General features: G+C 35.7%; 1 protein-coding gene across 1 annotated transcript in view; it reads right to left on the bottom strand.

Annotated features, from left to right (window-relative positions):
• CUL5 (cullin 5) overlaps positions 1-16,280 on the bottom strand; it is a 91,322-nt gene that overhangs the window by 34,454 nt on the left and 40,588 nt on the right. Inside the window, exons 4-7 of the mRNA XM_004427370.3 lie at positions 15,774-15,950; positions 13,762-13,903; positions 12,201-12,346; positions 12,038-12,118 (exon numbers count right to left, since the gene is read on the bottom strand). Of these exons, the coding sequence (XP_004427427.1) occupies positions 12,038-12,118; positions 12,201-12,346; positions 13,762-13,903; positions 15,774-15,950 (546 nt within the window). The remainder of the gene's footprint in view (positions 1-12,037; positions 12,119-12,200; positions 12,347-13,761; positions 13,904-15,773; positions 15,951-16,280) is intronic.

Here is a 16,280-nt window from a genome sequence, read left to right as displayed (position 1 = left end):
ATTTCTGAAGATGTTTGGTATTATGTAGCGATTTGTAAAAGTGCATACCCTTTGCTTCAGCAATCTCATTTCCAGAAAATTGCATTCCAAGAGAATGCCATATGTGAGAAAGATATACTCATGAAGATGTTAAAAAGATACAGGTATATAAGGATGTTTCAGGAAGTACTATTTATAAGAAATAAACTATAATAATAATAAATAATGGGGCTGGCCCCGTGGTGTAGCGATTGGGTGTGCACGCTCCGCTGCTGGCAGCCCAGGTTCTGATCCAAGGCGCACACCGATGCACCGCTTGTCGGGCCATGCTGTGGCGGCGTCTCATATAAAGTGGAGGAAGATGGGCACAGATGTTAGCCCAGGGCCAGTCTTCCTCAGCAAAATGAGGACTGGCATAGGTGTTAGCTCAGGGCTGATCTCCCTCACACACACACAAAAAATAATAATGAATAATAATGAAAATGTCCATCATGAGGGGATTGGTTAGGTATATTATGGTACATATAGATGATAAGATATATACAGGTATTAAAAATAATGTTATAATACAGAAGTGTTTACAGTAAAAATGCATGATGTCATAAATTTCTTTTAAAATGCTAGAGGAAAGGAAGAAGAGAGGGAAGGAAGGAACGAAAGAAGGAAGGAGGGAGGGAGGGAGGAAAGGAGGGAGGAAGGGAGGGAAGAAGGGAGAGAAGGAGGGATGGAAGGAAGGTGAGGGAAGGAAAGAGACAGGGAAGAAAGGAGACAGGGAGGAAGGAGAGAGGGAGAGTGGTAAGGGAAAAAAGAAAAGAAAAGAAAAAAGGGATCAACAAAGCAAGCATGACAAAATGATGACCACTGTTGAATCTGGGGGCTAGGCATGGGGGTGGGGTTCATTACACTATTTTCTCTACTTGTGTAAATATTTGAAAACTTTCGTAAAAAGGTTTTTTTTAAAAAAAAAGAGAATAATTATGTTATACTTCCCTGTGAATTGAAAAATCCTTTAGAAAACTATCTTATGTAGGCAAAAAGAAGACAGGGAGATTACTTGATAGAATCATCTCCTTTTTCAAATGAGTCTTAACAAGAGTGTCAGTTCCTTGAGGGCAGAGATCATTTTATTCCTCTTCTGTATTTCTTCCCCATCATTTACCAAAGTACTACATACAGAGTCAACCCTAAATATATACTTGTTATTTGAAAAATACATCTTGAATGGAAAGGATAGTGATAAACCATCTCTCTCACCTTGTATTCCCTTTCTGTCTCCTTTTGCTAGCTTCCGTGAAGAAAAAAACTTTTGCCATATGCCATCAACTCCTGTATTTTGCCTGAGATGAGCACAACTTCTAAATCCATAGCAATCTCTCCCCAGAGGTCTGCAAGGTGAAACACTTTAACTATCAACGTGCTTGATGTTTTACCTTCCTCTATAGCAAAACTCTTCAAAGATGATGCCTGCCATAAAACACAGCAGGCACTCAGTATTTGTTGAATGAATGAATGCACAGGTCTGTGAAGATGAAAGGTAGGATAGGTAGGCTAAGTGATGTAGTTGAGTCTTCTGGTAGTGGTATTCAATTTGCACAATTAATTCCGCTTCAAAGAAATTTAGTAAAAAGCAACAAGAACAAGTTCTGATTTTCATCAGTTATGTAATTCTGTATAAGTAATAATTTGCTTTGCCTCAGCTATAAAATAGGAATTGAACTAAAAATTATCCTAGGTTTCTCCACTTTAAGATTCTACTTTACCATTATCAAGTCTTCAACCATACAAGAATATCTGTAATGTATTCTAGAATTAATTTATTTCACGTGTGGTAGGTTATTCTCAAAATTAATTTCTCTTGGCCTTTCTGGCTTGGTTAAGATTTCTTTCTTTTTTACCATTATAACTAGTGGTACCTGCTTCATTTCTAAACTAGTTACACAAGTAACTCTCTATATAGAGCAATGAAGAGTCAGTTAGGCCAACTCACCTTGACTTTTTGGATACCACTCTTAATATACTAAAACACTGAAGGTTAACAAGTACTTACTTTAATGTTAATAATTTATGACTTGTGACCTAGTTGTTAATTCAGTTTTTTATAAATGTTTTTGCATAGACAGTAAAACAGTTTCTGTCTTAGAATTAGTAAGCAACTTTCTCCAAAGCAGAGCCGTAACAGTAAAAACTACTATGCCAGGCACAGTGCTTAACTGCTTTCCATACAGTATTTCATTAAACTCTGATAACACAAGTGTGTAGTATCCCATTTTACAGTTAAGAAAACAAGGATTACAAAGGTTCAATAACTTTTGTTTTAAAGGGCACACAGCTAGTAAAATGACAACAATGGAATTCAAATCCTCATCTGGTTCCAATATGTATATCAGTACCCAGGTCATTGCGAAGAGATGAAGATTTGCCACCACCAATTCACTCTCTATTCCATTACTCTGTTATATAAATAATCCATTTTATTCTAGTGTCACTCCGAAGATAGGGACCAAGTCTGTCATTACCCCCAACTAGCACAAGGCTTGACATATTTTAGGTGCATAATAAATACTAACTGAATGCCTTCAGGATACTGAGGTATCCCTAAATACTAACAGCCATAGAAAAATTTTAAGTTATTTTGGTTTAAATTTTTTTCTCCCTCTTTTCTTATTGTTGTGTGTCACTTTTTGCTATCAATAGTTCCTCTGCAGCAGCACAGCTCTGAAGCCCTCTTATCCGGTTTCACTAAAATACTGCTGCTCATCTGCTACAGGCCCATCCAATGATAATCAAGCTTATTAGAAGTGTGTGTATAACTGGATCTGAGTGGGGCTAAGTTGCTCTCCTATAAGTAAAGTAGAAGAGCGGGCCTATCAGACATCTAAGGCAACACTTAGCTGCTCAGACTAATTTACCTTCCAGGTTCTCCACTGAATTGCAAGCAGCTCGAGTTGCTAAAAGGGTTGTCCTCTGGATAAGTACTACTATATTATATATACCACAAACACATATACATTGGCACTCAAGCAAGCTCGCACATGTGTACAAAGACACACTTACACACAAAGCATTTGATCCAAATTTGGGCCCTCAACACAAGCTGGGCCAATCAGAGCTAGGCTAATTAAAACCAGTGGGGCATGACTTCTCTCAGGTCACAAACTGGAAGGATAAGCTGGCAGCTCTTATGGTCCTCACTTCAACAACAAAAAAAGCTTATCAGCTGTAGAAGATAATAAAGCAGACCAGAAGAAAAATACATACAGAAGTGCATTTCTTCCATGCTTTCCACAGTGGATTTTACATGAACCAACACATGTGACTTTTTTGTTTTGTTTCAGATGGGTTCTTTTTTTTTTTTTTTTTGTGAGGAAGATCAGCCCTGAGCTAACATCCATGCTAATCCTCCTCTCTTTGCTGAGGAAGACCGGCTCTGAGCCAACATCTATTGCCAATCCTCCTCCTTTCCCCTCCCCCCGCAAAGCCCCAGTAGATAGTTGTACGTCATAGCTGCACATCCTTCTAGTTGCTGTATGTGGGACACGGCCTCAGCATGGCCGGAGAAGCGGTGCGTCGGTGCACGCCTGGGATCCGAACCCGGGCCACCAGTAGCGGAGCGCGCACACTTAACCGCTAAGCCACTGGGCCGGCCCTGAGATGGGTTCTTGTGTTTTGCAACCAAGAGTGCTAACTGCATATGTGTATGCGCAATACATATATTCAAAATTATTTATCAAACTGTGTCTCTTTTTATACAGCCCCAAAGTGCTTAGCAGTATGCTTAGGAACTCAAGATCTAGAATTAGACTTAATTAGAAGCCCAGCTTCCCCATTTCCTAGCTGTGTGAGGGCAACTTCCTGTACTTCTCTGAATTTCAGTTTCATAGGTAAAATAGGAACAATAACAGCACCTACCTACTAGTTCTACCTCCAAAATATATGCTGAATCCCTCCACTTACATATTCCTCTCCACTGCCATCAACATCTCTCACAGGATTATCAGTCTATCATCCAAATATCACATTGCAAACCGAATGCTTTCTTGTAATATGAAAATTAGATTACATCAGTTCTCTGCTTAAAACCCTTGAATGGCTTCCACTGCACTAAGCTCCTGCTCTCCCCTCTCCCCTCATCTTGCATCATGCTCCTGCCCTCACTCGCTATGCTCTAGCCAGACTATAACCTTTCCCTGTTCCTAAACCATGCTAAGCTCATTCCTGCTACAAAGCCTTTATACTCGATCTTCCCTCTGCCTGGAATGCTTTTGTCCCAGATCTTCACAAGGCTAGCTCTCTATCATTTAGGTCTTAGCTCCAATATCACTCCCTCAAAGAGACCTTCCCTGACCACACTCCATAAAGTAAAAGCAACAGCAGGAACATTACCAGCACCTATTCACTCTCTATAGCATTACTCTATTTTATTTCAGAAAGAATCATTTTTCATTTATTTGTTTACTTGCCCTTATCTGTCTACCTCCGCAAGAAGGCTAGCTCTGTAAGAGCAAGGACTTTGTTTTGTTCATGCTGTATCCCCTATAACTGCCTCACTACAGGGGCTAAATAAATATTTATTGAGTGAATGAGTGCTCAATAAATGCAGGTCAAATGGTTTAATGAAAAATCCAGAGGATTGTAATCTCTAGCTATAGGATCCCACCCCCAAATAAGCTAAGGGCACGGTCACCAAAAAATAAAAAAAAAAAAATCTTCAGATTATATAATTTTTACCCATATCCCATGGATCATCACATTAGAAGGAAAGCAGTCCAGCGGGAAAAGCACTAGTTTGGAGCCAAAGCTATAACTCATCATTTCATACATTAATACTGAAGACAATGATTTTTCATTCATTTTTTATTGAGCCAACATTGGTTTATAACATTATACATATAACATTTTATAAATTTCAGGTGTACATCATATTTTGACTTCTGTGGAGACTACATCATGTTTACCACCAAAAGTCTAGTTTCCATCTGTCACCATATATACACGGCTTTTACTCCTTTCACCCTCCCCACTTCTCCCTTCCCCTCTGGTAACCACCAATCTATTCTCTGTGTCTATGTGGTTGTTTGTTGTTGCTGTTTTTTATCTTTCACATATGACTGAAATCATACAGTATTAGGTGTTCTCCATCTGACCTATTTCACTTAGCACAATACCCTCAAGGTCCATCCGTGTTGTCACAAAAGGCAAGATTTCATTTTTTTATGGCTGAGTAGTATTCCATTGTATATACATATATACACCACATCTTCTTTATCCGTTCACTAATGGGCACTTAGGTTGTATCCGAGTCTTGGCTTTTGTGAATAATGCTGTAATTAACATAGAGGTGCATATATCTTTTCAAATTAGTGTTTTTGCATTCTTTGGATAAATACCCAGAAGTGGAATAGCTGGATCACATGGTATTTCTGATTTTTTGAGGAATCTCCATACTGTTTTCCACAGTGGCTGCACCAGTTTACACTCCCATGTGCAGTGTTATGAGGGTTCCCTTTTCTCCACATTCTCTCCAACACTTATTTCTTGTCTTTTTAATAAGAGCCATTCTGATGGGTGTGAGGTGATATCTCATTGTGGTTTTGATTTGGATTTCTCTAATAATTAGTGATGTTGAACATCTTTTCATGTGCTGGTTGACCATCTGTATATCTTCTTTGGAAAAATGTCTGTTCGGATCCTCTGCCCATTTTTCAATCGGGTTTTTTTTTGTTGAGTTGTATGAGTTCTTTATATATTTTGGATATTAACCTCTTATCAGATATATGATTTGCAAATATCTTCTCCCAATTGGTAGGTTGTCTTTTCATTTTGTTGATGGTTTCCTTTGCTGTGCCGAAGATTTTTAGTTTGATGTAGTCTCATTTGTTTATTTTTTCTTTTGTTTCCCTTGCCTGAGTAGACATGATATTCAAAAAGATACCTCTAAGACCAATGTCCAAGACTGCACTGTCTACGTTTCCTTCCAGGAGTTTTACGGTTTCAGGTCTTACATTCAAGTCTTTAACCCATTTTGAGTTAAGTTTTGTGTATGGTGTAAGATAATGGTCTACTTTTGTTCTTTGCATGTGGCTGTCCAGTTTTCCCAACACCATTTATTGAAGAGATTTTCCTTTCTTCACTGTATGTTCTTGGCTCCTTTGTCAAACATTAGCTGTCCATAGATGTGTGATTTTATTTCCTGGCTTTCAATTCTGTTCCATTTATCTGTGTGTCTTTTTCTCTGCCAGTACCATGCTGTTTTGATTACTGTAGCTTTGTAGTATATTTTGAAGTTAGGGATTGTGATACCTCCAGCTTTGTTCCTTTTTCTCAGAATTGCTTTGGCTATTTGGGACCTTTTGTTGTTCCATATAAATTTTAGGATTCTTTGTTCTATTTCCATGAAAAATGTCATTGGGACTTTGACAGGGATTGTGCTGAATCTTTAGATTGCTTTAGGAAGTATGGACATTTTAACTATTTTAATTCTTCCAATCCATGAGCATGGAATATAGATGACATAAATTTCTGCTGGTGAACAACTTTTAAGATTTCAAACAAAAAAAAAAAATTATCTTTCCTCAATTTACACAATAATATCATTCCTGGAAAATGAAGTGTATTATTAATATCATGCAAAAATATTCTGGTTTATAAGCAAATAAAATTAAGTTCCAGACTTAGATAAGTATAAACAAGATTTTCACTTACATGAGTGGAAAGTGGGGCCACTGAACATTACTTTTGTGGTGTGGTCTAATTCTTGTTTATGTGGCACAGTCTGATCACTGTGAGACATATAGCATTCCTGGACCCCATTCACTAAAAATCAATCATGGTGACAACCAAAAAAAAAAAAAAAAAGCCTCCACAAATCTCTATATCACTTGCTGATGTAGACACCACCTTCACTGAAAATCTGAGGCCTAGAGACTTTAGTTCAAAATATATTAGCTTAGTTCAAAAATATTTTCTAGAATTCAAATGTCCTCCACATTGGGACTGAAATCTGTCTCCTACTTTCCCCGACTAACTTCCACAACCTTCTGACACATAGTCTAAGCTTCAGAGAATGTAGTTTATCTGTTCACCCTTTCTCCACCTTTTGGTTGCTGGCATTTTTATGTTGTGATATCTAAACAACTCACAGCATAACTAACTTTCCATTGATTTATTTCTGTCAGAATCTGCTGTACTAATGACAAGCAAATTCAAATGAAAACTGAATTAGGATAAATCTATAGAAGGATCCTAAAGATATTATCTTGATTACATAATAAACTTGACATCTATACATATAATAAATATATATTCTTTACATATAAGAAATTGTGAGAGGAAAATCTTGGGCGTAAGTTTTATTGGCTATATAGGATATGTCAAAATCCCCTCTGGGGTATAAATTTTTATCAATTAAAAACAGGACGTTTTGTTCATTCTTAAAATGGAAGAATGGTTTAATGTTAGGAACTCTGTTAATGTGATTTACTGAATTAGTTCAATGGAGGAAAACACGTGATCATCTCCATTGATGCTTCCCAAATAAAAAAGGCATTCTTCATAATATTCTTTATTTTTTTACATTTTATTTTGATTTTAGCCTTACAGAAAAGTTACAAAAATAGCAAAGTGTGTCCATACATCCATCACCCAATTTTCCCTAATGGTAACATATTACCCAACTATAGTACAACTATCAAAACCAGGAAAATAGTATTGGTATGATATTTTTAACTAACTACAGACCTTATTAGAAATTCACCAGTTTTCCACTAATATCTCTTTCCTATTCCAAGATTCCATCTACAAGCCCACATTGCATTTAGGTGTCAGTTCTCCTAGTTTCCTCCAATCTGTAACAGTTCCTTGTTCTTCTTGTGTGTGTGTGTGTGTGTGTGTGTGATGATCTTGACACTTTTTTTTGGTGAGGAAGAGTCACCCTGAGCTAACATCCCTCAGCAATCTTCCTCTTTTTTTTTTTTTTTTGCTTGAGGAAGATTAGCCCTGAGATAACACTCGTGCCAATCCTCCTCTACTTTGTATGTGGGATGCCTCCACAGTGTGGCTGATGAGTGGAGTAGGTCTGCACCTGGGATCTGAACTCGCGAACCCCGGGCCGCTGAAGCGGAGCACAGGCACTTAACTGCTATGCCACCAGGTCGGCCCCATAATATTCTTAATAAAAGAAGTAGTGGGGCCGGCCACATGGCTTAGCGGTTGGGTGCGCGCGCTCCGCTGCTGGCGGCCCAGGTTCGGATCCCGGGCGCGCACCGACGCACCGCTTCTCCGGCCATGCTGAGGCCGCATCCCACATGCAGCAACTGGAAGGATGTGCAGCTATGACATACAACTATCTACTGGGGCTTTGGGGGAATGAATGAATGAATGAATGAATGAATGAATAAATAAAATTATTAAAAAAAAAGAAGTAGTGATTACTTTCTTAATAAAATGCATACATCATGTCAAAACCCAGCATCATGCTTAACAGTGAAAATTTAGAAGCATCCCCATCAAAGACTGGAAGAAGACAAAGATCTCCAATATTATTTAATGTTTTTCTAAAATTAACCATTAATGAATTTGGTACATTGAAGGAAACAGGAGATATTAACATTAGAAAGGAAGAAGTAAGCAACATCATTTGCAAATGATGTAATAAAATGCTCAGAAGATCCAAGAGAACAAAATAAAACTCTTATAAACAATGAAAGAGTTCAGTAAGCTGCTAAATGTACACCCAGCCTTTATTAGGCCTGGCCTCACAACTGGGTACTACCTAGGTGAGATTTGTTCTATTATAAGAATACAGGTCCAAAAACTTGTTTTCTTGCATATACTTAAAACTAATCAGGTTTAGAATATTAAGATTGACTCATACTAACTAGATTCAAAGAAGGTACTGATTAAACCATAATAATTCGCTAATTTTCAGAGAAAAACATAAATGCCAAAAATGTACATTCTTTAATCTTAAATTCTGATGTGTATTATTGTGTAGCCCCATATGAACTGATATGTACTTGTCCTCCATTAATAAGAATAGCCTAATAGGATAGGTACAGACTAAAACTAGTATCAATAAAGCATTAAGATATAGCATAGCATGTTCTGATAGTTGATAATTCCTCGAAGAGAGAATTTAGGGCAGTAAGTCTGTTTTGAATAGTTTTTAGTATGGAAAGTGACTTGTTTCTTACAAACTATTCAAATAATACTGTTCATAACTTTATTCATATCACATGACTTGGTGATTTTTTGATTTACTGTTCCTTACAACACAGTTCATTTTAACACATTTCTCTTTGAAAACAAAAATTGTAAATTAACAAATATAAATATTATGTATATAGGATAATGGCCTTAGCTCAGTGAGGTATATAATATAGTAATGCATCTGCATTAAGCTTAAATTCTCAATGTTATAATTAATTCTGCAGTTTTGGTGCTTGACGTCTCCTCTAAACCAAATTTTGCTAGTATTAATCTATGTTTCTAAAGGTAGAAGAGTGATAACCTTTGAAGAAAAAGATAGTAATAGTACTTTGGAGGGGGCATGATGAAAGGTTTCTGAATTGCTGGTAATTCTTGTTCTGGTGATTTAACAGATATGTTCACTTTGTGATAATTCACTTATTATATACTTGAGATTTTTGTGCACTTTTCTATACATATGTTATACTTCAATCAAAACAGTTGATTTTAAAAAATAAACATAAAATAAAAACAAATCACACAGTCATCTTACATCATTAATAAAGTACAATTTCTTTGTAAGCATGCTATATTACACTTAGGGTCTTTGAAAAAAAAACAACAAAAGCTTATCTTTAAACTCTAGAATCATTCAGCTTGGTGAGATGCTCACACTATTTGGTAACTGTGGGAAGAGCAAATTTACATCTATTTCAAGTTTTTTTCGTGTGTGTATGCGTGTGTGTTTTAAAGCACAGAGAGAGACTTAATTGTTCTACACAGGCTGTTACGTGGATTTGTTTATTTCTATCTTTCTCATTCTCTTTTTCTTGTTCTCTCTCATTCTCTTAGTTGGACCTCTATAGTTGAATTTCTTTTTTTTTTTTTTTAAAGATTTTATTTATTTTATTTTTTCCCCCCAAAGCCCCAGTAGATAGTTGTATGTCATAGCTGCACATCCTTCTAGTTGCTGTATGTGGGACTCGGCCTCAGGATGGACGGAGAAGTGGTGTCTCGATGCACACCCGGGATCCGAACCCGGGCCACCAGCATCGCAGCGCGCGCACTTAACCACCAAGCCACAGGGCCGGCCCTATAGTTGAATTTCCACAAGTTTAATACGGATATGATACAACTAAGCTGTATAAACTACAGTAGAAGACAAGAATAACAATTCTATCTTACAAAATTGCAACATCCCCACCCAGATGATATGGGCACATCAATCAACTCAAAATACTCAAATCTCTCTAACTAAACTCATCTTTCTCCCTCACTACTAAGATTTATTCTTACACCTGATCTCTCTGTAACAGCACAATTCTACCAAGTCAAAACCTCAGAAACATTATTAACTCAATTCTCTCCAATATCTAACCCCATCCACATGATACAATGTTCTGTCTCTGGGAACTCTTTCTTTCTGTCCTTGTCCTTTCCATTCCCATTGCTATAACCCTGTTTATAACTCTGTACTCCTAATACCTTGCTTCAATTATTACAAAAATCTCCTACTTCCTATTCCCAGCTCTTCCCCACTCCAATTAATCTTTCATACTCTCACCAGATTAATCTTCCTGAGGGATAACTTTGAGCATGGCATACTTGCTTAAAAAAATTTCAGTGGCCTTCCCTGCCTTCTGAATGAAGTCCAAGCCTGGCTTTAGATTTCTGTAGAGAACTTCTATAAATGACCACTAAATCAGCCCCCTTTTCTGGCCAATATCAAAGTTATTTTAACTTTTTTAAAAAAAATTACTTTATTGAGGTAATATTGGCTTATATCATTCTGTAAATTTCAGTTGTACATTCTTATATTTCAGTTTCTATGTAGACTGCATCCTGTTCACCACCAACAGTATTTTAACATTTGAAAGAGGAAGTATTTTGCACATTATGAAAAGCAAAACAAACAAAAAAACAAGAGAAAAAGATCAAACTCAGCCTGATCTATGAACAAAGAATATGACTATCATTCAAGATGGAAGAAGCCAAAGAAAAGTCAGAGGTTAAAAAAAAAAAAAAAAAAAAAATCCCATCCACAGTTGAAAAATGTTTGGTTGTAAGCAAACTGGAATGCTAACTTCTTTGAATATAAATCTAAATCTAGTTCCTAGGCTCCAAAGACTGAAAGAAACTGGAGGAAATATTTCTATATTTGAGCAATTTCTAAGACTCTATCCAAGCTTGAGTCTTACTTTCTTTACTAAAGCACCCTAATGTCATTCTCCATGTAAAAGAAAACACCCAGGAAAGATATTGTAGCATGGCTACTACCTCTTATCATTTTTTTTTAACAAGGAACTTACAATATAGAATAAAAGCAACAATATAAAAGATTGATGTTCTCTTATCAAATAATCAATAATTTACCTTATGACAACAAGAAGTTTGAAAACATCCTCCCGTAACAAAAAATATCCCCTACTAGTAATGGTTCAGTATCCACTAATTTAGCGTTTGCAGCCACTTTATAGAACATAAATCCTGTGAATAATGAGAATCAACTGTATCTCTAGGGAGCACATGCTACTTGCCACATGAAAGTCACTAAAATGGTTAACTCCAGATATGCATAACACATAATAAAAGGAGACTGATTAAAAATTAAGTACATTAAATATAGTAAAGTCTAGAGCAGGGATGGCAAATAGATTTTACCCTGCACATCAGCTCTGAAAAATAATGAGTTCTGAATAAGGTGCCTTCTGAAGCTGTGCTATGGCTCACTGGGAAGGAGTACAATAACCAACTAGTAACGTTGGTCAGAGACATGAGAAATGAATAACGTTACTTGCATCATGTATTTGCCATCCCTGGGCTACTCTACTTCAAATAATCTCATAGAATATACAATTACAAAATTACTTACTGCTTCAACAGAGTTACATTCTCGTCTTGTTTCTAAATAACGTAGTGCCCGTTTTTCTTCCTCTTTTAATTTAGCGTCTGCCTGTCCAGAAGCAAAATAGCAATCATTTTAAGAATATCAAGAGAATAGCTCAAATTACCACATATACTAAGTTCTGACTTACATATTTCATATAATTCTGTACACCATTTTGTTGTAAATACGAGGGTGCCTGTGTTCTATAAAATCTCTCTGTTGAATCCAAGTATGCCTTCTCAAAATTGTCCCTATAAATTTGAAGCTTATCCTCAGGATTAGAACAAAGGTTAACTGAAAAACAGAAAATAAAATTTTACTCTAATTATGATTCAAATCAGTATTTTGAGTACAATAAGTGAAATAACAAATATTGAGGAGTCATTATGTGCAAGGGACTGTGACAATGCTCAAAAGAACACAAAAAAACATATAAGACAAAATTCTTCTCCATAAGAAACTTAAAAAGATAACAGCACAAAGCAGTAAAGTGACAAATAGTATAGATAACATGGACTATTTTACTTTTGAATAGGAAAGAGACTGACTTCTAACCAGATGATCACGAAACCACTCACAGAAGAGATGGGATCTGAACTGAGTGTTAAGGAAAAACCAGTATTTACACAGATTAGTAAAGTAAGTAAATATTCAGAAGCAGAATAGCACAAGGCCAATTAAGGTATAATGACTAGGTTGCTAAGTGCACTGCAAAGTTAATAGAAGCTACGTTAGTATGGTGAGTTAGGGATGGTTGTGGATAGCCTCAAACCTTAGGCTAAGTAACCTGAATTTAGCATGATGTACCACTAAACGGGTAAGGAAAACACCAATAAAATAGTACTGAAAAATTAACCTTGTGAACAGTATACAGGTTAAAAGATAGCAATAAGATCACCAGAAGAAGACTTTCTAAAGTCCAGAAGTAGAGTTTAAAGAAGTCTAAACTGGTGGTAGTTGAAAGTAAAAGGAATAAATTTCAGGGATATGGCTAATGAAAATCTAGACTTGATACCTAAAGAAATATGAGGGCAATGGAGAAAGCAAGTCAAAAATAACTAGAGGTTCATTAATATAAAAAATTCTTCTGGATAACTACTTTGTGCCAGGCAGTCTATGTTCAGTCAAGATACAGTGTCAACAACACAGCTAATTACAGTAAAATATTATGACATGGAGGTACAGGTACTATGAAGCACTGTGAGAGGACCTAACCTAGTCTGGGAATTAGGAAAGGCCTCCATGAGGAAATAGAGGATGAGAATGAGTTAGAAGATAAAGAGGGAGGAGGAAGAGTATTCTAGTCAGAGGAAACAGCATATCTGATTGAAAGCACAAATGAGAATATCATTGTCAGAAACTAAAAGTTCAGAGAGGAATGTACACATGGAATTAATTTACATCCTAAAAATATAAATACAAAACCAGTAACCTTTATAAGCTATAGATTCAAATCTACATTTCTCTAAGTTAGGTCACTAAAAAGATTCACCAGCCAAGAAATGAGTGAGACGGAGAAAATAAATATTAACTACATGAATATAAATTTTTGTACGTTTCTTTACAGCAGAATTAACAAACACCTGTTGTGTACTCTTAAAAGCATCTGGCACTAAAAGCTAATAAACATAACTTTGATAGTACTATTCTATAATGGTCTTAGAATTTCCATGAAAAGGAAATTACGATCATAAAAGTTCAGAACGTACCATATGATTCTCTTACTCCAATGACCAGCTGAGAATCAAAAGCTTCTCCTAACCTTTCAGCATGTACCAGCTTCATTGCACTATCTTGGAGTCTGTTTTTTATATTTGAAAAGATTGACTCATTCCACGTATCAAGCATGAGCTAGGAAAAAAAGAACAAAATATGCAATCATTTCAATTATTAATATACTAAGTGTCACATACACACACACAAAAATTTTAAGTACAAACACTAAAAACAAAATCAAATTCTCAGGCCTGCATTCATTTGAATACTTCAGGGAAGCAGTATACTTAAATTTGGTAAATAACACATGGTAAATGATGGTAAAGAACACGTTTCAGAATCACACATAATTGTAATTGAATTTCAGCTCTGATACTTATTTACCTGTTTTCTCACCTGTAAAACAATGAAAAAAAACAGTACAAATTTCAAGTGGTTGTTGTAAAAATTAAATATGGTAATACATGGAAAATGTTACTTCCCTTATAAATTCCAAGGTTGAACTTTAGAAGTACTGGTAGGTGTTTGGAATGCTCATATGCATGTTTGTACAAACACACAATAAATGCAAAAAGAACCAACCGAAAATGTTTGATACTGGACCTTAAAAAAAGGGAATATACAAAGCCACCTTACAGATGTTCCACTTAAATGATGGAAATGGTATACACATATTCATGAGTATGTATTATCGCTCCAAGTAACTTTGTCAGATATAGAAAATTTATTAATAACAACAACAGAAGCAGCATCAATAATAACAACAAGAGTGACAGTTATATAACATTCACTATGTACTAGCACTGCTCTAAGTACTTTCCACATAGAACTCATTTAATCTTCACAACCTAGATACAGGTACTATCATCTCCCTTTTAGGTATGTGGAACCTGGGGCACAGAGAGGAAAGTAACTTTCCCACATTTACACAGCTCATAAGTGGCAATACTGAACTCATATCCAACAACTGTGGTCTCAGAATCTATGCTCTTAATCATTAAGTGATGCTAATTCCCACAATCAATAGGGAATGGTAAAAATTAAAGGAGAAATAGAAAAATAAGAGAGGACAAGATTATGGAACTGCAAATTAAAAAGCATCTAGAAGTGTTTTTCTTTTTGGGGGGGAGGGCAATTTCTCATATTGCAGTTATTTCTATCACTGAAGAACCACTGGGTATTTAAATTTATAGTACCCCTGTGAGCATTAGTACAAATTCTAAGGCTGGGAAGGAGCAATAATGCCCAGGCTACTATTTGAATGCCTGAGTTTGTTACTACAACTACTGGAGCAAGAGTTGTTTCAAGTTCAAATGGCGTATTTTACTTTCCAAATTTGTGGTGCTATCTGATTCTCACAAGTAGGAATATACATGATAAATGAGGACAGAGAAGTTAGGTCATTATTGATTAAAGAGTTGAAAGGGAAGCCTAGGACTCTTCAATTTCAGAACTGAGTTCTTTCCATTAAATCATGAGTTGTTACTGGGCACAGAGCTTTTAACTAGAAACTATGTAAAATATGAAGATAAACACAGTACATACTGAGTTCATAACAAGAACCAAGTAAAAAGATTATAAAAATGACAGCAGTGTAGCTACAATTAAACACAAAGACACCAGAAGGTAATCTAATAAAAGGAGAGATTTGTGAAACAGAAAACAAGTAATTTAGTTTATAGGAAGGTAAAAGTACAAAGAAAGAATAAGGAAATAAAATACTGAAGACAAAAGTAGGAAAAGGAACAAGTGAAAAGGAAAGGCAAAGGAGGTAACGTTTGAAGACACAGATCTACCACTTAAGACCACATAAAAAGAGGAAAAGAGAATTGAAGCTAAAAATAGATGAAAGAAAAGTATTGTTATTGAATAAAACCCAGCAAGAACTGAAAAGGAATTTATATGTGAAGTACAAAAACCCACTTAAAGTCTAAATTACTTTCAAAAGTCTTCAAATCACCCTCTTCCTGAAGAATATTAGGAAAAAATGGGAAAACTGACTTACCTTTCGAACAATACTGTCTTCCACATTTGATTTTTTATTGCTGCCCTGTTTACCCATTAAAGTAATCTCTAGTTGACAAAAAGGCTTCGGTAAAATATCACATTGTGTAAAGAATTTTCGCCATTCAACAATATATGCTTTTAGCAAAGCTGTATCATCTTGATGGCTCAGTACTCGCTGAAAAAAAAGAATTGTACCAATTTGAAATAAATACAAGTGCTTTAAAAAATAATATATTAATGCTATAAATTTGAAACATTTTATTTACTGTACAAACTATATTATATCCAAAAGAAATTAAACCATATATATATATGCAAGAGAAATTAAAACATGTGCACATAAACTTATTGTGGTGATCGTTTCACAAAATATACACATATCAAATCATTATGTCGTACACCTAAAGCTAATAAAATGTCGTGTGTCAATTATATCTCAAAAAAAACCTATATACTTTAGCTATCATCTTCCTATCCTCCCCTCTCCCTGAGCCCTAAGAAACCA

The sequence above is a fragment of the Ceratotherium simum genome, chromosome 7 (assembly GCF_057802395.1).
Source record: "Ceratotherium simum simum isolate JZ-2026a chromosome 7, ASM5780239v1, whole genome shotgun sequence".
In the NCBI taxonomy this organism is placed as follows: Eukaryota; Metazoa; Chordata; class Mammalia; order Perissodactyla; family Rhinocerotidae; genus Ceratotherium; species Ceratotherium simum.
The sequence above is the reverse complement of the archived record's forward strand: the minus strand, read 5'-3'. Positions and strand labels throughout refer to the sequence as shown.